General features: G+C 38.4%; 1 protein-coding gene across 2 annotated transcripts in view; it reads left to right on the top strand.

Annotated features, from left to right (window-relative positions):
- Window positions 1-10,040, top strand: part of LOC149143201 (ABC transporter C family member 14-like) — a 477,216-nt gene extending 467,176 nt beyond the window's left edge. For both annotated transcript variants that reach the window (XM_089447332.1, XM_089447333.1), the window contains exon 13: window positions 9,768-10,040. In XM_089447332.1, the coding sequence (XP_089303458.1) occupies window positions 9,768-9,886 (119 nt within the window). In that variant the 3' untranslated portion in view covers window positions 9,887-10,040. The remainder of the gene's footprint in view (window positions 1-9,767) is intronic.
- The last annotated feature ends 13,088 nt before the right edge of the window (window positions 10,041-23,128 follow it).

The raw sequence follows: 23,128 nt of genomic DNA, 5'->3' as shown, positions 1-23,128 counted from the left end.
GATTATCTACCTGATATGCTATCAACCATGTAAACTAATACCCAAATTGGAGTTATGAAGGTCAAAAAGGGAGGAATGGAGTGAAAAAAAGTTGTCAAAAAGAAGCAATTTTGGGGTTGAACAATATTCTTTTCCATTATCAGTACGAATAGAGCCAATATGAGATTGTGTATCATTTTCAATCCATGCATGAAATTTTTTGAAAGTTTCAAAAGCTTCAGATATATTCTTCAATAGATATACCCAACATATTTTGGTGTAGTCATCAATAAATGTCATCATGTATTTATTACCATTTCTAGAAGGAATAGGCATTAGGCCACATAAATCAGAATGAATGAGTTCATGCTCTCTATGTGCTCTGGAATGAGAATCATGAAAATATTGTTTTCTATGCTTTCCTAGGATACAAGCATCACATTGCTTAAGCTTTCTAGGAATTATTGGCAAACCAGTAACACCATTTTTCTTCAACAACTGAAGGTTGTAATAGTTCAAATGTCCAAATATAGCATGCCATAAAAGACCATATGGAAGTGTACCTTCATCATAGTGAGAATTGTATGAAAAATTATGTGCACAAGCAGAGGTTCCCTACAGTTTCAATAGCCTTTCTTATTCTATCCCAGTCATGACAAGTGAGTTGTCTGATGCTTTTTTGACTTCAACTTCGCCATCAAATATGTGAATGAAGTGTCCTTGTTGGTGGATGTGAACGAATGACAACAGGTTTCTTCTCAACTCTAGGAGGTAGAGAACATCATGTAGAAGAAATTCCAGGAGACCAGGTAGTTTGACTTTGATGGTGCTAAGCCCTGATGGCTTGAGTTTTGACTTGTTTGCAAAGTAGACTGCTCCATCAACATTGTCAGTGAATTCTTCAAAGAAATATCTTCTAAAAATCATGTGGCATGTTTCTCCTTAATCAAGGAACCATGCATCTTTCCATGAAGCAAGTGAAGCATTAAATGAATCTTCAGTTACACTAATGTTGCAATGTTCCACAACATAATGAGAGGATTTGGGTGCTTTACCTTTCCCTTTATTTGATGATTTTCCTTTCTCTTCATCCCTTTCCTATCTAATCCTATCCCATGAGAGCTTACATGTGGAAGCATCATGTCCATTTATGTTACATTGTATGCAACGAAGATCAAGTCTTTCTCCTTGGAATAATTTGCCCCCTTGCGTCCATATTATTCTTCCTTCCTCATCCTTGTCGGACACCTCTTCCTCTAGAGGAATCATGTGCCCGATTCTTCTCTTTTTGTGTAAGGCATACAACCACTTCAAGAGACTGAATAGTTGTTTTCTTCTTCCAAAAAGCCTTCTCTCTTTAAACAAACTTCTCCACAAGAGAGTCAAATGAAATCTCATTAAGTTTTCCACTAGCTTGTAATGACTCAAGATAATGGGAATAAGTGGGATACAATGCCTTGACAAAACTTGCGATAGGAAAATCCATTTTAACACCAGTGGCTTCTATATCATGCATAATGGCTCTTATTTCAGAGGCTAAGGCAAGGGGATCATCATCCTTCAATTCTAAATTAAACAACTTAATCATTAATTAGACAAATTCAAGCGCATAGTGTGAGTCATGTAAATCCTTCAACTTCTTTAAGGCTTCAAAAGCATTTGTGAATGGCGTAATATAACAACTCACATCTTCATTGATTGGTGCTGCAATTAAGGCATAGGCCTTGTTGTTCTTGTTTACCCATATGGCAAGTTCGTTGTTAGAAGTGGGCTTCTCAGGAGGATTGCCTCTTTCTCCTTCACAAACTCATTTCCACAACTCCTTAAAAATCAAGGTATGTTTTATCTTCCCGGACCACCTCTTTCTCCTTCACAAACTCATTTCCACAACTCCTTAAAAATCAAGGTATGTTTTATCTTCCCGGACCATTCATGGTAGTTCTCTTTACTAGAGAGAACTATTCCAACTATGGAGATGAGTGAATGCATCATCAAAAAAGACTATCTGCCTTTTGTTAATATGCAACTGTAGTCAAAGTCCACTTTGCACTACTCATTTGAAGGAGATGATGATTACATTGAATTTCTCTTTTTGAGAGGATCAAAATCCGACCTAAAAGTCACCTCATTTGGACAAGCAGAAGTTGAGTTATGAATTATTTTATAGATGCATATCTTCTGGATCAGGTCAGCCCTATGCACGTGTAGTAATGGACAAGTCAAGTGGACCCTCATGGAAGCCTATAAATAGAAGAGACCTCAAACTCATTTGGACACATTGAAATAGCTCTCTTCTTCTCTTCTATTTTGCCTTGGCTTGCACAATTATGATGGAGGAAATTCGCACAAGATTTTGAAGCTACAGGATGAAGCTCGCACTGAGTTTGGGTTTTTTGATTCTTGGATGCTGGCACAAAACTAAGAAATTTAGTCCCTGGACGCTGGCACACAATGGTCATGATAGCGTCCATGGACCTGTTGGTACAGAGTCTTCATGAGAGTGACCGGAAGTCTGGATCAGTTTGGTCCCTGGTCGCCCACACATAATGGTATGGGAGCGTCCGAGCTACCATAGTCACTATCATGCAATTCACGGAGAGAAACCATGTCTGGCATAGTCGCTCGCACAACTCCTCCACCCTGCGTATGGGACTCCAAGATGAGATTTCTATGCTCTAAAGATTTCGCTCAGTGACAGAAGTGTTTGGAAGAAAGCTACGTGCAGTGATAGTACATTACAATTATGTGATGTTTAGATGCATTTCATGGATATTCTATTTGTTGTGAAGATATGGATCATTGTACTCCCTTTTGCTGAATCATTTGATGACAACCTATTAGAAGAATATTTGCAAGGGTTTTCTGCACATTGGGTTTTGCCCTAATCTCCGACCAATTTTGGTGTCTCTATGTGTGCATGCTTTTCTTCTATTGTTCCTTTATGTTCCGTTGCATTGATGATGATATTATTGTTCTTTCTACATAGTTGCATATGCTAATGAATAATGAAGTAAATATGAATCTTGTTATGACACTTTTGATGGAAGAAAGAAGAGGATGGTGGAGACCTAAAAGAATCCTAGGGTATGAAGGAAACCCTAGGTAGTTAGTGCATAAGGATTTGATGGTTAGGGTTTGAGAGAAACCCTGGTTTATGGCAAAGACTTGAGATTTGATGTATGAAACTATAGCATGGTCTATGTAAAGATGCTCAAGCACTTGGGACAGATTTGATGAAGCCCTAGATGGTCGGTTGTTGATAAAGTCAATTGAAGGCAACATGTTATGTGAACTATAGATAGTGATGACTCTTGAAGGTTGGTTCAAGAGGGAGAGGATCACCTCTCATTTAAGATAAGTACTCCTTTACTTATGATGTTTCTTTATGTCTTTACTCTTGTTTAGACTTATGGATCTGATTATTATGATTATTTTTTTGATCATTGCTTATACTTCCTACATGTATATTTGAGTATATAGATGTATCTAACCTCCTTGATGAGATGTGATAATTAGATCCCTCTCGAGGATCATTTGAGATGCAAGATAGTGAAGCTAGATCTGGAAAGAGGTAAAGAGACACTTGATGAAAAGGTGACAAGCACTGCAAGCTACCTATGAGAAGGTGCATAGTTATTTGAACACTACAAGGTATGAAAGGTACATTGTTTCAATGTTATGTTTTAGCTATAACATTGGATGCCTAGGTAAGCCTTATGGTATGTTGAGAATTTCTCCTCCGCAGATGGCTCATGCTTGCATATGAAAGAGATTTGGATTTATGTTTCCTATGAGGAAATAGTGCACCTGGTATTGAATATTTTGATCATGTTGATCTTCTTATTTATATGAGGTTACTTATTCCTGATCTTGGATATAGTGGCATAACTTGATGTTTGGCTAACATCTATTATTCTTGGAGATCTTGATTCTGTGAAGAAGGCTAGTACCTTAACTCTACTAAATGATACTCTTGACATGCACTTGACATGATGGATCTCTTATAGAAGGTTACCTCATTGATACTGATAATGCTTAGTTTTTGGTAAAATTTTTATTAAATAACTTGATTTGGTCCTATGGTAACCTTGATGATAGAACTATGAGATTGATACTCTAGATCTCTTACTAACCATGGTCATGTCTTTGATAGTAATTATGGCATATGGTAAAACTGAATTCCATAACCTAATGGATTGACATGATAGAAGCGATAGTGTTCATGAACTTTGAAGTATGTTGTCACACTTGTTTGCTATCCCTATCATGTAACCCTTGATGAAAGATTGATGTCATGATATGATATAGTAGCTGATGGATATATGTTTTTTTCTATGATCTAATAGATATGTTGTTGTATGATTCTAGTAAATACAGGGTGATGACATGAAAGAAGACAAATAAAGTAGATTCCCAGTTAGAGGGAGAATCTCTTCTCAAGATTCTTACTCTTATTACTGTTTGCATTGTGTATTGTTGGTATATGATTTATGTGCATTTGACATTATTGATCTGCAACAAGGTCTCAGATCTGAAGCTTGTACATAAATTAGGGTTTCTTCTCCAGTAGCAGGCATAGAACCAGGAATACTTGTCCCTAGACGCACACATGCTAAGACCCAGGTAGCGTCCAGGCAGCTAAGGACGCTCTCGTGCTAACCTGAAGGTAGCGTCCAAAGGTTTGACTACAGTTGACCATAATCTGAAGATTTCTGAAGCTGTCTAAACTCTGAATCAAGATGTTCACCTAAAGGAAGTCGATTCCACAGATAAGTAGTAGATATCCGAAAGATTTGAAAACAGGGAAGTTTTAATGTTTGCAAGTGATCATGATATAATATAAATATGTCATTATGTTTGAAGCTTGTGCTACATGAGTTTGATATGATTTGGCTAAGTGATATATATGAGTTGTATGATGTCTAATGATGACCTAAATCTCTGACTCAATGATTGAGATATGTCTTGGACTATAGATCTTACTATGATAGAAAATTTGGATATTGACATGATGTCTAATGTTTTGACTTGACGATTGATGATTTGCCTTGATGTTAATGATATATGAGCATAGTGACTTCCTATGACTTGTATTATGGGAATGACTTGATTGATATTTCATGGTTGATGACAACTTGTTGGCATGATAATAAATGATGTCATGACTTGATGAAAGCCCTACCTATCATCTGGTTAAAAGTATTGACACTAAGATATTGATGATTGTTGATATTAGTGTTGATTTGGTTTCTAAACTTTGATGAGTTGATTTAGTTAATTTGATTGCACAATAAGGATTTATGAAAGATTGATAGTTTGGTAAAGTGTTATGGTTGCAGTGAGCATTGCGTGAAGCAAGCTCCCCCAATCCAAAATTGTCTGCATTGACGGTTTTTTGATGAAGCCAGGATGATGTGATTTTGGTTTTTGTATACTGGTGATCTATTATTGTCAGGTATTTGAGATGATGAGATACTTCAGATGGGACGTATGTCATGTTAATCGATGGCCTGAGATTGACAAGTGGAATTTTCCCTAGTTGAGAGGGAGTGTTAAAAATATGCAACTGTGGTCAAATTCCACTTTGGACTACTCATTTGAAGGAGATGATGATTTCATTGAATTCCTCTTTTTGAGAGGACCAAAATCGACCTAAATATCACCTCATTTGGACAAGCGGAAGTTGAGTTATGAATTATTTTGTTCATACATATATTCTGGATCAGGTCGACCCTATGCACATGTACCAATGGATAGGTCAAGTGGATCCTCATGGAAGCCTATAAATAGAAGAGACCTCAAGCTCATTTGGACACATTGAAAAATCTCTCTTCTCTTCTATTTTGTCTTGGCTCGCACAGGTTTGACAGAGGAAACTCGCACTAGGGTTCAAAGCTACACGATGAAGCTCGCATTGAGTTAGGGTTTTTTAATTCTTGGACGCTGATACAAAGTCCTCATGAGAGTGACCGAGATTCTGGGTCAGTTTGGTCCCTGGACACCCACACATAATGGAATGGGACCGTCCGAGCTGCCATAGTCGCTATCATGCAGTTCACAGAGAGAAACCATGTCTATCATAGTCGCTCGCACAACTCGTCCCTGCGTATGGGACTCTAAGATGAGATTTCAATGTTTCAAAGATTTCGTTCACTAGCAGAAGTGTTCAGAAGCAAGCTACAGGCAGTGATAGTACATTACAATTATGTGATGTTTAGATGTATTTCATGGATATTCTAGTTGTTGTGAAGATATGGATCATTGTACTCTCTTTTGCTAAATCATTTGATGACAATCTATTAGAAGAAGATGTGCAAGGGTTTTCTCCACATTGGGTTTTTCCCTAGTCTCCAACCAATCCTGGTGTCTCTATGTGTGCATGCTTTTCTTCTATTGTTCATATATGTTTCGATGTATTGATGATGATATTATTGTTCTTTCTACATAGTTTCATATGTTGATGAATAATGAAGTAAATCTGAATAATGTTATGATGCTATGGGATGAACTTAATGTATTAATGAATAGATGCAATTATCGAAGCAAAGAACAATGTAGCCCTATGATAAATTAACACCTTTGATTTCCAAAACAATCACAACCTACCCTCTGCCTTTTTGTTTGTTTGTTTGTTTGTTTTTAATTATCTGAACTAATTGAATGTAAAATTTGTAGATGTGAATACTTTTGATGTGTGCATAAACCTTATGCATATAAAATGGTACATGGTATATATACAACCACTCATCACATATAGCTCACACTTTCCATATCATACCATACATACCTATCACAACCCATGTACAACCATTTGAACCAACACACAATCTTCAAAAATGAACCATTGCACATATGCATTCACCATATACATGACCTTTAAAAGAGACTATTCAACACATTCCATCGATCATCAAAAACTTCAATGCACTATGCCCACTATAATGCATATATCAGCATTCAAAAATGAATTAACACAGAGTTTTCAATGTATCATGGATTACGGCGATTAAAAAGGCACTGACCAACGCATAACCTTTATGGCCAACAACATTTGAACATGACCTACTCAACATGGATAAACAATACACCGAGCAGGACCCTTCAACACATGAACTTCAACGCACCAGTTAATGATGTGTATATAAACAAGGTTCCAACAGAACGCATAGCAGCATACACCATTCAAAATTATTCAATGCACAAAGCCAAAACATTGTTGTATTCACACCATACCAGCCTCATTGCACAATATCCTATGACACTCCAGTGTTCTTCAATTTAACTTTCAACACACAATTCAACACTCAAAATGACCATCTCACTTGGGCACCATCCCCCTTCAACATTGCTTCCTTCAATAGGATTGATGCAAAGGGACAAAGGGCAAAGTAACAAAAAATATGGCAAAGAATTGCAGGAGCTACATGCAAAAAGAGACTAATTCTAGACCTATGCTCTAATACCATGTCAAGCCAGGTTTGTAACTCTGAATGAATTGATCATTTTCATTAAGAGAAAGGAGGGGGAGACTATTGGGATTCATCTTCCAATGTCTCTTTATTTTTGCTAGTTAGGCTAATTTCTCAATCCCTTAGGATTAGGTGTCAACAAGATGCAACCTCAATGGTGAAATTCTTCAAAACATCTAAAGGATAAACAATGTTATTAAAACAATATCCAAAGGGTCCTACAAATGGCAAGCCAAATATCATAAAAATCAAGAAAGGAGGGGTCTTCAATAATCTTACCACCTCCAAGTCAGCTATGGAGTATTCTTGGCCTAAAGGGAATGGATGTTTCTTTTGTTCACAATGAATAATTGAGGAAGGATTCTTTCACTTCAAGACAATGTAGCTTCAAGGGTTTACGTCTTATAACATAGTGATAACACTCATCCGTGGTGCTCACACTAACTTTAACAATCCAAACCTGTTATACAGACTAGCTAATATGCACCAAGAATATTTACCACATTTTAGCAAGGTTGATCATCCATTCCACAAAGATTAATCAAAGATAAGGTAATTTTATTGGAAATATTGGGAGCTCTTGCACCGACACACTTAAAATGGAGAGTAAACACTTATATAGGTTTCAACTCTGCCTCCATTTTACAATAAAGAAGTATTTGTTTTCCTAGATCCATTAGTCCTTCAAGGAATAACAATGAATTAAATCTCTCGAAAACTTGCTTACTAAAAGTAGTAATGAGTTTTTCGAGATCCACAATTTCCTACAGGTTACAATAAATTATCCAAGGAAAATACTATAATAAAGCTCTAAGTAACTAACTCCAATAAATGAGCCAAATTTTTTTAATAGTTTTGATGTGGAAAACACCTTTATATTTGATATGAGGAATAGACATGTTTCGGGCCTTAAGGGACTACTCATTCTCAACAACAATGTTCGAAGCCAATACATCAAATCTCATCATGTCACTTGCGAGAATTGAACATGGCTAGGGAGAATTCCAATCATTCCTTCCAACCACCTAAGATAGTTACAATAAAATAATGGAGTTAGTTACAACATCCTCCAAGAATAGAGCTAGAAAGAAGGGTGCCTCATTTATATGAGAGATGGATCATACCAACCTACAAAAATAGTGAGTGAGTGTTTTTACCACAAAATCTATCACCACTGGTGCAAAACCTCACTAGGCGAGGCCAAATCTTATCGAAACAAGAAAAAGGGTTGCCACTATCACCTCAACAACCTTTCTTCTACTCTTTAGTGGTATTCAAGAACAAGGGAAGCCTCCATAGATCACCTAAAGGATATTATAACACTGTGGCTCAAGGTGATGAATAAGAGGTCTTTAATATTGGATAAAGTATTGGCAAGGCCTAGATGTTCTATACTAGGGTTCAAATAGTCTATGCCTAGACCAAAGATATAGCTAATATAAGTTGGGATTTGATTGATATGCAATAGCAAGGTGCACAATGTCATATAGCAGCCAAGTAAATGGCCTTTTAATGATAATAAAAAAGAAGGGAATGAAGGCCTTCCAATAGAGACTACAATTAGGTTATGAATTTGATTTCTATGGTTGTTATGTATGCATAAACAACGAAAAGATGATGGTCATTATGCTAGATTTTGCCTTTATTTGATTTATAGATGCAAATCCTAAATTGTATGCCACAACATCCAACCAAAATTCATATTTATGCATAATAATGCCCTAGAAACCCTAGCATCTAACCCTAGGACATCTAGGAATGGGAGAAAGAATTTGAAACTTTATAAGATTTATAGATGATCAACACACTAATGATTAGTGCCTTATCACACTAGGGTTTAATGGAGTCTTTTCGGGTTAAAATTCAAGGGAAAGACTTTAAACCTAAATATATGATGAATATATTGCAAAGCTTCAAAATGGAAGAGTGTAAACCATGTGCTACACCTAACCAATTGAGAGAAACATTGACTAAGGAGTGATATTCTTTGAAAGTTTATGCTTTTGTCTATAGAAAGCTGTTCAATAACCTCATTTATTTTAACTTGGAGTGGAACATCCATTTGACCCTTAAAAGACTATTCAAGATGTGATTAAAAGCCATATTTTTAAACTCTCAATCCTTTTTAATATAATTGTAGTTTCAAATTATACTTAAAATGATATTTGATTTACATCAATCACCTCATGATGTATTATTTATTGGGTAGTATGTAAGTATTTTAACTATGTAGCATGGATTTATTGGGTAGTATGTAAGTATTTTAACTATGTAGCATGGATTTAAAGATGATTTATCTAATACAAATGGGTTTTGCAGGGAAAGCCATGGAGTTTGGATCACCTACATATTTGCTTGAACAACCTTCTTCATTATTTAAATCACTAGTTACTGAGTATTGGAGTCGTTCAAAGGGTCCTAAAAATGGAGATACATAGATATTAAAATAATAATTTTGTGAATAATATGAATTCATGGATATAATTTGTGCTTAAGATTTTCCTTTATATTAATTTTTGTGCTACAAGGGTCATTTATATATTGTATTGAACAATCTTCTTCACTATTGAAATCACTGGATATTGAATATTAGGTTCATTCAAGGGTTCCTAACAATGAAGCTAGGTATGCTTTAAAAGGATATGTTTATGTGAATAGTATGAAATGATGGATAAAGTTTGTGCTTAAAATTATTATTTATACTAATTGTTATGCTACATGGATCACCTAAAGTTTTGCTTAAGCAACCTTATTCAATATCTAAATCACTAGTTAATGAATATTGGATAATATTGACCCATGGGGTTTTGGATTAATGGTGAATGGGTGCACTGTTAAGGCACTCCTTGCGATAGGTCATTGGTTCAAATCCCCCGTGGGTGCTTACCTACCAAAAAAAGAAAAGAATATTGGATAATATTGGAGTTATTCAAGGGACCTAATAATGGAGCTACATAAAATTGAAAGGATATATGTATGTGAAGAATATAAAATTGTGGATACAAATTGTGCTTTAAAAAGTTGTATTTTACGTGTTGTGCTTTGAATTTTTTTGTTTCTTTTGTGTTCATGAGTCATGAATAACATGCACAATTTACTGTTAATTTAATCATTTATGAATAAAGTGAACTTGGTGTCTTTGTAAAATATCCATGTCAAATATGCCCATGGGATATTTGTCATCTCTAGCTATTTTTATGTGTTGAAGAATCTGGGGCAATTAGATTAATAAGATTCTTCTTGCCATGATAACTATTTGTGAGGTGTTTTATTTTTTCTTATTAGCACAATCTTTAATGTTAGAGTGTGTCTTCTTTAGTTCATTGAATAGATACCAAAAGAAAGAGACAAGAACACAAGATGTTGGCTTTCTGCCAAAACCAAAACCTCTCACTCTTTGAGAGGAAAACCTGCAAAATTTTCTTCTTATATATATTCCAATTGACGAATACCAAGACCATGACCCTTGACCTGTTAGTCCACTCCGAGACTAAGACACCAATCCTCATCATCATCATTATTGCTTCACTGAGGTCATTTCAATATTGATCATAACAATTAGATCATTATTGTTGCACCATAGCTCTATCTTCACTTAGATTATTGTTGCATTCTCACTGAGATCATTATCCTGTCAACAAGGTCTCTATACTGAGATATGTATGTACATACATATGAAAGTTGCATTGAGATCTTGTCTTCATCAAGATTATGTCTGAGACCATGGTTGCCACTGTGCCAAGGTTATGACTGTGTTTGGTATGTCGAGAGTGTATAACAGTGAGGTCATAATCATGCAGAGACTGTGCATTAGAGAACTTTTGAAGTCTAAAATGGGCCTCCTAAGAAAAATATATAACCAAATTAAACTTTATAAGAACCAATAGGATTCAAGATGATGATGGCAACCATGGGATGATTCACTATTTTTGGGGTAAAAAGGTAAAAAATAATAAAACTACTTTTTCAACTTATCTCCCTAAGGTTTTAATCAAGAGCGGGAGTACTCTTTGGATGCAAAATTTAATTCTTCATCCAAAGAGTACCCATGTTGCATACTTTCGATGGACCCTGTTACACGAAAAATGAGAAATAGATGAAAAAATGTGATTACAATCGCGTTTTTCATGTATTTTTCATTTTTCGTGTGGCTGGGTCAATCTAAAGTATGCAACATGTGTACTCTTTGGATGAGGAATCAAATTATGCATCCAACGAGTGTTCTCGCTCGAAATTTGAGTAAACTCATAGGGAGATAAGTTGAAAATACAAGTTGAAAAAATAGTTTTTTTTTTTAGTTTCCCTCTAATATTTGATGATGTAATCTAATCTTATTTTATTATTTCCACAATTATTTTATAATTTCCTTAGGAGGCCCATTTTATACCTCAAAATTTCCCTAATGGACTATGTCTAGAGAGTACTATCGAGTGTGTATGGCTGAGAGTTCCTTGCACCAAAATATTCATCACCAATTATGTCGAGACTGTTTATACATAGTGATCATGATGACCATCCGAGAAACATATAACTACTCTTCGCATTTGAGATTTTGAACCACTGCATTCATCCAAAAGTATTGTCCCACTATATTTATTCAAGATGTTTGCACCCCTCTACTTGTCTGAGATTTCTGAGCTTCCTGTACCCATATGAAATTATAGAGTTTGAGTTTTCCTGTGTTTTCTGTGGTGACACTAGCTAGGTATTTATAGTGGTTTGACCCATATATTAAGCCGGCATGATAATGAACTATTGTGTCTCGTTTCTTGAGCCAACATGACTAGTTTTTACATCGTTTTGTTGGCCAACTTTTTCAAGAGGATTGTGCTTGTCTTTGGAGGGTTGATCTAGACACTAGGTTGAATCATATACATTTGATATATGCTTCATTATTTTCTTTGACTCTTTGACTTCCCAATAGCACTTCAACATGTGCTAGACCTATGAAATGAGCAAGAAACTCATTTTTACAATTTACAAAAATAATATTTCTTTTCTTTTACAAGTATAGAGATCAAAATTATATTTATGAAGACCGAACCTAGTTACACTTTCTTCAACACTCCCTCTTAACTAGGGATGTATTCATAATGGTACTCAGTCATTCTCAATCTAATGAATTTCTTATAAGAAGAATCAAATTGATAATCCCATATGTATAACATCATATCAACTAGCATTGTCATAGTGAAAGGCCTTAACTAACAACACCATCTATCCACGAGATCATGAGCTATAATGTTGCAATGCCAATGATTAGAGAAACCTTCATCATTATCTCTCAAGGTACATACCCACCCGGGTGTTCACTGGGTATGACCTTCTAGGACTATTCTTATCTTGGGTTCCTGTTAAATTATGGTATGTTCTATGCTTAAGAGCAATTTACTTCAAAATTTCTTATTAGCCCAATATCAGTTTCTAGAATAGCAATCACATCAACATGATAATAAAATGTCGATAGAACATAAATGTAAACAGTGAAAGACAAGCCAAGACAAGAGGACACAAGATGTGACACCAGCTAGGGACAAACCCTAATGCAAGGAAACCTTTGATCAATTCTTCTTATATTCTTCAATAATTCAACAGAGAGAGATATTAGAATTACACAAATCTGTAATTTTATGAGTTGTAACAATTTCCTAACCAACAAAGTCAAAGCTGGTCAAATAGGTCAGAATTGACCTCAAGTCAACCTTAGTCAACTCAGCCTCCAACAGTAAGAATGTACATCCCAAAACAGTCTGAAATAATGGTCAAACTGCAGTTAATGCAGGTACAGGTCTGTGGTCAACCCTTGACAGTCAACGCTTGTCAAAGGGTGGTCAAACAGGGGTCTGAAATGTTGATCAGAAATGTGGCCAACCTATGAGAGGCTGCCCAACCCAAACCACAGTCAAGGAGACCCTATGCTGGTCAACGCTGCCAAGAATCAACCTTTCTTCTCTGTTAGCGCTTGAAATTTCACCTCAGGCTGAGAAAGGTAAACCTCAAGGCTACATCAAACCATTCAGCCTCGTAGCTAGCCCTACGGGGCAGGAGAAGGCTCTCCCCGGTCAATCTCGGTAGATATTCAATGGGATGAGATGACCAACAAGGTAACACTAATATTAGGCTAGTAAACTGATTAAAAAGGTTGGTTTGGGGTTTTTTGGGTTTTTGGTGGCAAGTTGAGGAATTGCAATTTTGGGTGCGGGGATTTGACACAGTTTCTGCAGGGGATTCTTTGGGGCGAGGTAGGAAACAGTATTGATGCCTTAAATTGAGATGGATGATCAGGAATGAAAGATGAGGAGCTAAAGAGAGCAAACAATGACTTTGAATTCCCTTTAGACAGTAGAAAACATTGAAATTAAACAAATTTAAAAGCAGAGCATGGCTAGCATGAATTCATACTTTAACACTTCATTTTGTTTAATGTGCAGCAGTAAAGAAAGGAAATGAATCACATAACAAAGCTTACAAGAACATGAAGAAACACACCATCAACACATGAGTCCACAAGAATCCCAAAGATGACTGCAAAACCCTGGTCTTCCTTAGCCAAAAATTGCAGAGATACAAGTGAAATAATACAATGATAGCTTCTCCCTCAAGAGTCCAACCATGAAAATGAGCAAGAAAGTACATAATATAGATGATCTAACTTCTTTCCCTGCCTCTATGGGTCGAACTCACTATTCTAGGAGCGGTTTGAACCACTTCTAAACTAAGAACTACAAAATAGGCAGTCAAAACCACTTGGCACTACAAAATAGGCAGTCAAAACCACTTGCCTCTATAAACTTGGAAAACAGTTCTTACATTCAATTTTTACCCTTTACATGAATAAATCTTCTAGAAATGTTAAACAAGAGTAAAAGTATCCAAAAAGTGTCACAATTACATCCATGAAGACCATCATTAACCTCAGAAAGTCGAAAAGAGTCAAATCTGCAATTTTTGGGCTGAACTGGTCAAATCTGGCAAAATTTCCTCAACGGGTCGCGCACTTTGGAGCTCTGTTTGGGGCACTTCCAGGTGTCAGAATTGGGTGCAGGATAGCTCGTTGGAAAGGTCTGCGAGTCTACTTTCCAACCCAACTAGAATTTTTGAATTTGGAGTTCATTTGCCCAGTCAAAACTCAATTCTCCCAAGACTGCTTCTGCAACTCAAAAAATGGGCAGAAAGTCAAATTTTGCATGTATTTTGACCTTCTCGAGGCCCAAAACCCCATAAAAACTCAAGTCCATTCATAGGCATATGTAACTTTGCATGAAAAATATAGAAATGCTGAGTTTTTGCAAAAAGGAGCTACGATGACAAAGGGTCTCACCGAGGGTGAGACCCGTTGAGGAGCCAAAACCTGTAAATTTTCAAAAAATGCCAAAATTACCCAAAATTCTCAAAAAAATTTTGGATTTGTGCTATAGCTGATGCTAGTGAGTGCCATGATCTTTGAGGGATGCCTCAGCCAAGATACGGAGTGGATTGGTTTTCTTCCTCCGCCTAAGAGCCTCGGACAACCTCCTTTGGAACATTTTCATTTTGGCCTTGCATACATGCATCCTTGCCCAATAGTGATTCTTCATGTTTCTCAGCAGCTGTTTCTCTTGGTTGGCCTTAGCCAACAGCCTCTCCAAGTGGGCATTCTCCTGAATGAGCATTGACTCTCGGTCAGCAGGCAATGGATCACCGGGTCTTCTACGGTTCAAGACTCGGTCGCTACGAATCCGCCATAGCTCATCAAGTGCTTTCTCCTCCTCCAATTGTTTGTTCCGCTGCTCCAGGTAAGTAATAGTCCATTGGGCACCCTCAAGTCTCCTCTGTAAAACATCATTTTCAGCCCTGAGATGCTGAATGATCTCCTTCGCCTCTTGGCTAGGAGAACTGGCCTCAAGATCAATCACTGGATCCTCATGAATCATGGGCTCTTTGCCCCTCTGTAGTACCTATGCTGGTGAAGAAAGCGAGGCCCCTTCCACCTGATGTGGAGATAACACTCGCTGAGCTGAAGATGAAGGCGAGACCCCTTCCACCTGCTGTGGAGATAGTACTCGCCTAGCTGCTGCAAATAAGGCCCTTGGGCCTTTCTGATAAGTGACCAAAGGAGTGGAGCTGACATGTCGGGTGACGGGAGCATCGGGCTGCTGAGATGGTCCTCCCTCCTCATGAATGACCTCATGGTGTGGCTGAGGTGGCACTATGAAAAACTCACGGGAGATGAACTCCTCCCATGAGATGCCCTGCTGAGTCAACTGATGTGAGACTATGAGCTGAATCAAACCATAATGACACAAGCTCCTGTACTGCTGGGCTGGGGTCTTCTTCTGCAACATGGGCACCATCCTCTGAATGTTATGAAACAAGAAGACCGAGATGTTCATCATCCTCACTCGGGTGAAATGCATCAAAAGGCGAATGTGACATGAGTACACTTGTGAAAATCTGCCCTCACAGGTAAAATAATGCATAATAAGCCTCATGATGGGAGCATACTCGCTCCGGAGAAATCTGAATGGAAAAACACCTGTCAAAAGTCTCACGAATGGTGGCCGGACATAGGGCTCAAAGTGAACAAAATCTAGCAATCTGCGCTTAGGCCATACCTCACCCACATTTGGTATCCCTGTAGCCTGTGAGATCACCTCCGGTGTCAATGTGAAGTTCACCCCTGCCAGAGTGACATGTCCATCATGGAGGTGTAAGACAAACAAGCGGGCCAACTCTCTATGATGCTGAATCTGAGAAATTCTCTCACAGAAATCATAACAAGACATATACTGAAAACAAGTCACTGCCATGGGGCAAGCCTGTAATTCTTCCAGAGAGGTGGGCTCCTCTCGATTATGATGTCCACCCTTACCACCCTTACGAGGCCTTCTCTGTTCCTCAACCTCTGTAGATGATGAATGGTCATCACTTTGCTCATAAGTTTCGGTTTCTGACATGGTTTAGGAGCAAAGTGGACAAATAAAACTGTTGTCTTTGCCTGCAAAAAGTGCTAAAATCTATGTTGTTTCAAGGGGAACAAAACATGAGGGAAGTGTTAGGGGAGGGATCTTTTAACAAGGAATGGGAATATATAAATATTACAGGGAATTTTTAAGGGAAATTTTGCAAATCATTATGCATATTAGAACACATATTTGTAATAGGGAAATCATTTGCAAAGATTATTGCATATGGGAAAAACATGCATGAAAGTAAACATGGGAATATATGTATTCATGTTCAATAAGGGAAAAAGGGAAACCATGCACAAAACATGCTGACATTTTACCAACAGTTTTTGTTATTTTGCATAAGCATATGGTAGAGGGGAATTAGGGTTTTCATTTTTTGTTTTTGATGCTTTGGGAAAGGGGTAGGGTTTTCATTTTTAATGGCTAGGGATGGGGAAAAATTTGCATTTCATTTATAAAATAATATGGGAAGAGAGATGAACATATGAGTGTAAGTGATAGGGAAAGGAAGGGAAGCCAACCAAAGGGAAAAGTAACTTGAAACAACACAAACCCTAGCACAATTTGGTCATGAACATAGCAGCCATATAAAGAGTTCCACTTGCAAAATTTTGATCATAAACGCATGCCCATGACATCCACCATTCATAACAGCAATGAATCCATGTTTAGAGCACCTACCTCGAGCAAATTTGGTGATTTGGAAGAAGATTAGGGAAATTTTTTTTGAAGTTTGCAGCAGACCGGCTCAACGGGTCACGCAGGCCTCCCAACGGGTCGCGCCCCTCCCAACGGGTCGCACACGTTGATTTTCAGAACCGCAGAAGCGCTCTAGACGGGTCGCGCACCTCCCAACAGGTCGCACACCTCTCTCGACGGGTCGCGCTCTCAACTGCCCGAAATCGCTGCAATTTTGCTCCTTTCTCTCAATCACTCTCTCTATCTCTCTTGCAAGCATTAGAATGCACAATGAGAGTGAAAGGAGGGAATTTGGGCTTTTATAAGTCTCATTTGAAAAAATTTCATTTACAAACCCACTTTCTAATGTTTATTTTTGACACTTTTAAAACACTGATTTTTTGGTTTCCTTTATCCTGAATTTGACTCATTGAGTGCTTTGACTTGATTCTTTTTGCAGGTAGATCATCTGAGGGACTTTGGCAAGGAGACCAGGGTTACTGCTGCCCTTTTGAAGATTTTTTGGAATTTCATTCTTTTTACAAAAATTTAACATGACCTTGGCTTTAAAAACAGAGTTTTTAAATCCAAGGTTAAAAATGAACTGTACATGATGAAAATATTCAAAGAAACATGTTTACAATCCTCCCTCTGGCTTGCTGGGCACTCAAGGACTTTCAAAGACATGACCTTGCAGGGATAAATGACCAAAACCCTAGACCTAGGACCTTTGACCTTAAGACAAAACAAGACAAGCTTGAAAGAGCTTGATGACTGATATGACCTGATCTAGCAAAACCAAGAGGGGTGCAAATAAACCAGCTCCTCCATCAGGGTTATGGCATGCCTAACGGGATGCAAATTTTGACACTGATGAGACACCTACTAATGCAAATGCAAAGAGCTTTGATCACTGATGGAGGGCTTTCAAGACCGACACTAACATTCTCCACAGTCAACTTAAGTCAACGTTGCCCTAATTCAGATCTGCGTCCTCCTTCTTCCCATGTGTGAGAGACCTGCTCCTCCTATGCATACCCAATCAAGCTAGGAGAGAGAATAACGAGATGATTGGAATAATGCCACAATGTCTCCTCCTTTTATATGCCACGTTCAAGATAAGATGGGGGGTGTAAAACATTGTTTTTCTTGCTGGCCAACCGTGACAAATTGTCAAGAATACAAATAAATTCATATCTTCATGAATACAGGTTGGAATCGAATGATCGTTAGATCAATCCTACACCTCTCGATGAGAGGAATCCAAGAAAAATATCAGTTGCCATAAATAAGGTGACCCACATGGAGTTTGGCCCTAGTTTCCAATTTTAACACTCCCTCTCAACTAGGGAGAACTCCATCTGCTAATCCATTTGTCTGTCGGTACTATCTTTGCCATCAATGCACTGATCTGCTCTGCTCTGTTGAACTATGAATAAGAAGAAGTGATCGATAATGTATCATACCATCCTCTACTGACCCAAAATTCAGTCCAAATAAAGAGAGTGTGTCATACCACTCTTATTGATCTGTAATCAATTCCAAATAAAGAGAGTGTCTCATACCACTCTTACTAACCCGAAGTCTGTTCCAGTTGATCCTAGATCAATATCATCCTAGCATAGGGAGTACGGTAGTTACACGATGTGTCCATTGGTTCTACTATGGCCCCTATCCTCATTTCCCTACTCATTGGCCAGATGAGAGGTACTTCCCATGAGTCCCAGACTGCATGGGTAGGATGTCTCGGCAAGAGAAGGATGAACCACTCATCCTTCCTACATGTCACCATGGGGTATCATAGAGGAAGGTTGAACCACTCAACCTCTACACAACAAACCACTAGGGGAAGGCTGAACCACTCACCCTATGGTTGCTCCTCGCTCCAAGAAGTACCCCAAGCCCCGCAGAGCTCCCAAAGCTCAATGTACATATCATACAAGACCGTCATAAGAGGGTCTCTCCACGACTCCTAGTCATTATCGGAAAGTCAAGAATTTGACCTTTCCCAGGGGCTTCATTAGAAGGTCGGCAACCTGCTCATTAGTCTGAATATGATGGAGCCTTATTGCTCCTCGTTGTATCAGATCCCGAATAAAGTGGTACCTGATATCGATGTGCTTGGAGTGATCATGAAATATAGGATTCTCTGATAAACGAATCCCACTCTGGTTGTCGTAGAGGGTCACGGTAGTATCCAACGTATGTCCAAACATCTCACTAAAGAGCTTCCTCAACTAGACAACTTCACAGGAGGCCACACTCGCAGCAATGTATGGGCTTCTGCTTCCTGCGCATCCAGGATATCAAGGCAGAACCCAAAGAGAAACAATGTCTAGAAGTGCTCTTGCAATCCACCACATTGCCTGCCCAATTTGCATCGGAATAACCATGCAGCCTCACATCTCTGGCAGTGTATCTCAGTCCATGAGTGATTGTGCCCCGAAGATATCTCAGAAGATTCTTGGCACGAATCCAATGTGAGTGATGAGGCTCAACCATATATTGGTTCAACGTGTTGAATACAAAACATATATCCGAACGGGAGTTCACCAAGAATATCAGTGCTCCTATGTGCTGATGATACTCAGAAGCATTTCCCAATACAGGTTCGACAACACTACCACATAACTTCTTGAAGTTAAACTCCATCAGAGTAGTCACGGGCTTGCAGTCCACCATCCAAAATCTCTCCAATATCTTCACCACATATTTTCCTTGAGATAGGGAATTTTCTCCTGACTTTTGCCAGACCTCTAACCCTAGGAAATAGTGCATTAGTCCTAGGTCCTTCATCTCAAATTCGGAAGCCAACTCCCTCTTACATGTGTGAATGAGAGGGTCTACACCAGTCAAAAAGAGGTCATCAACATACAACACTAGTATGAGAGGCTTATCATCTTCAACCTTAAAGTAAAGGTTCGAAACGACTTCATTCCTAGTGAATCCCAGCTTCATCAAATAGCTATTGATCCTCTCTTACCAAGACCGGGGTGCTTGCTTCATCCCATAGAGAGATTTCTTCAACCTGCATACATGAGATTCCCGATTAAGAATCTCAAACCCCTCGGGTTGTTCCACATAGACTTCCTCTTTAATTGAACCATGGAAGAACGCAGTCTTGACATCCATCTGATGTAGGTACCATCCATGTGAAGCAACAAGGGCTATGATTGAGCGGATGGTGTTGTATCAGGCAATTGGTGCAAATATCTCATCGTAATCCAAACCTTCCTTTTGAGAGAAGCCTTGAGCAACAAAGCGAACCTTGTACTTTTCAACACTCCCATCAGCTCCATGCTTGATTTTGTAAAGCCATTTCGAGGTGACAACTGATTTGTCCTGGGGTCTATGGACCACATCCCAAACATCATTCTTCATGATGGACTCATATTCTTTATTCATAGCATCCTTCCACACCTGATGCTTCACGGCTTCCTCGAATGATGAAGGCTCGTTTTGAATGATGGTGCTCATAATGGTCAAGTATCCCTGATACCTGGTCGACTTCTTGCTTTCACAGAAAGTACCTCTGGGTGCAATATGTCTCTTGGCATCTTCAAGAGTCCCCCTAATCCATGAGGGCCTCTTCCTAGAGGAGGAAGGCTCTTGCAGAGGGGGATTAATAGGATCCATATGTTCTTCAACATCGGGCATCATTTCATCTTCCTTTTCATCCAGCTTCCTATTGTCAGCTTCTTTATCTTTGCTCAGAATAGCAAGATTATCAACCTTGCTAAGAGCCATATCTTCGTCAAAGGTGAAATCATGACTTATCTCGACTTCCCTTTGACTAACCACATGATTCTATAGCCCTTAGAATTTTCGCTATAGCCCATAAAGATTCCTTTCCTTCTAGATGCACCCAATTTGCTTCTTTTCTCTTTTGGCACATGAAAATATACGAGACTTCCAAAAATTCTAAAATGATAGACATCAAGTTTCTTACCAGTGAACATTTTTTCGGGATTCTTGGAATCCAATGCTTGATGAGGGCATCAGTTTTGAACATATACAACAGTATTCATAGCTTCGGCCCATAAAAACCTCGGAAGCCTTTGATCATGGAGCATAGCACTAACGACTTCCACAACCGTACAATTCTTCCTTTCAACATCACCATTTTGCTTAGGAGTGTATGGTGTTGTGGTCTCCCTCTTAATGCCAACTTCTTTGCAAAAGTCATGGAACTCATTGGATTCATACTCGGTCCCATTATCAGTCCTTAATATCTTGATTTTCTTCTTGGTTTGATTTTCGATCAAGGCTTTGAAGTGACAGAACTAGGTGAACACTTCATCCTTCCTTTTCAAGAAGTATATCCAAGTCTTGCGAGAATAATCATCTGTAAAAGTGAGATAATATAGATCTCCTCCCAAATATTTTACGGGCATCATACCAGATATGTCAAAGTGGATCAACTGCAATATATTTGTACTTACTATGGCTTAAGGGGAATGGTCCCCTTTTGAGCTTTTCTTTGGCACATCCCAAAGATACACCTTCATGCTCTACTTTGAACTCAGGCATCCCTGTCACCATTTGTCTCACATCGGATAGAGCCTTATAATGAAGGTGGGAAAACCTCTAGTGCCATAGTTCATACTATAGAGATGTGTCGCAATACATGACTCCCAACTGATTTCCTCCAACTTGATATAAAGAGTCAACCCGGAACCCAAGAGTGAAAGCATCTTTAAAATTATTTTTCCAAACATGTACCTTGCCATCGATGAATGCCACCTTGTAGCCTTTGTCTTCCATTGCCGAAATGGACACCAGGTTCTTCTTGAGATCAGGTACATATAAGACTTCTTGCAAATGGATCGTGTTACCCTGATTTAATTGAAGAGTAACATTCCCTACACCCTTTATGGGATAGGTGGAATTGTCTCCAAGAATAATCTCCAAGTTTGTCTCCTTCTCTATCAGATTAGATAGAGCTTCCTTGTAACCAGAGAAGTGCCTTGAGGCACCACTATCAATAAGTCAATTTCACAAAGAGTCCAGAGGATAGGTAGTGGAGAGGGTCGATATCAGATAATACTCATCTTGTTTATTAGTAACAACATTTGATTCATACCTGGAGTTCCTTGCTTTCTTGGAGGGTTGACTATTTACTTGATTTCTCGCATTCCTATTTCCTTTGCCATTGAACCTGCCATTCCTTTGATTGTTGTTGGAGTTTCCCCTGGAGTGATTTTGATCATCATCATATGATGTGTCCTTTATATTTGGACACCCCCTCGCATAGTGGCCAAATTTATTGCAAACAAAGCATCTTCCCTTCTTTCCACCCTTTGATCTGAGTTTCCTTTGAAATGGCCTTTAGACCCAGAATTATTTCTCCTTTTCGCATGAGAGGAGAAAGTAGTGGGGTTTCCTTTACTTAAAGTCATTTCTTGCTCCACTATCCTTGTCTCTTATTGAAATCATCTTGACATCAATTCTTCAAATCTTAGAATTCGATCATTGTTGAGAAGAGTGGTTCTAAATATATACCTTTCCGATGGGAGCCCTCCAAGGGTAGTGATAGTTAGTTCCTCGTCAGGAATGACTTCTCCAATCGATAGAAGATCATTCTTGATCCCAGTGATCCTTAAAAAGTAGGATTGAATACCCTCGTCCTTGCCATTCTTAATATCCTTCAACTTATTTTTGAGGAACAAAACTTGATTTGCATCACTAACTTTAAACAAGTTTACCAATTTGTCATAGATCTTCTTGGAGGTGTTCAACTCGGAAATGTAGGCCACCAAACACTTGTCAATTGAATCTTGGATAATATTCTTCGCTTTGACTTCACCCTTAGTGTACTTGTTATTTGTAGCAGCTGGTGCATTTGATGGAGGCTCCAGAATTTTACCCCTCACATAGTCCAACACTTCTTGCTCTTCCAATGTCAGATCAAGAGACATCTTCCATTCGTGATAGTCATACTTCTCACGGAGCTTGTCTTCGGCCGAGAAGTGGGATGAGGAATCCATGAAGCCTTTTGACCTTTGTAACTTTCTTCAGTGATTGTTCTTTCACTCTTTCTTGGGCTTTGTC

Source organism: Pinus tabuliformis, chromosome X (assembly GCF_031772625.1).
Source record: "Pinus tabuliformis cultivar Carrire ecotype Pingquan chromosome X, CPIR1, whole genome shotgun sequence".
Taxonomy (NCBI): domain Eukaryota; kingdom Viridiplantae; phylum Streptophyta; class Pinopsida; order Pinales; family Pinaceae; genus Pinus; species Pinus tabuliformis.
This window is presented reverse-complemented; position numbering and strand designations above follow the sequence as displayed.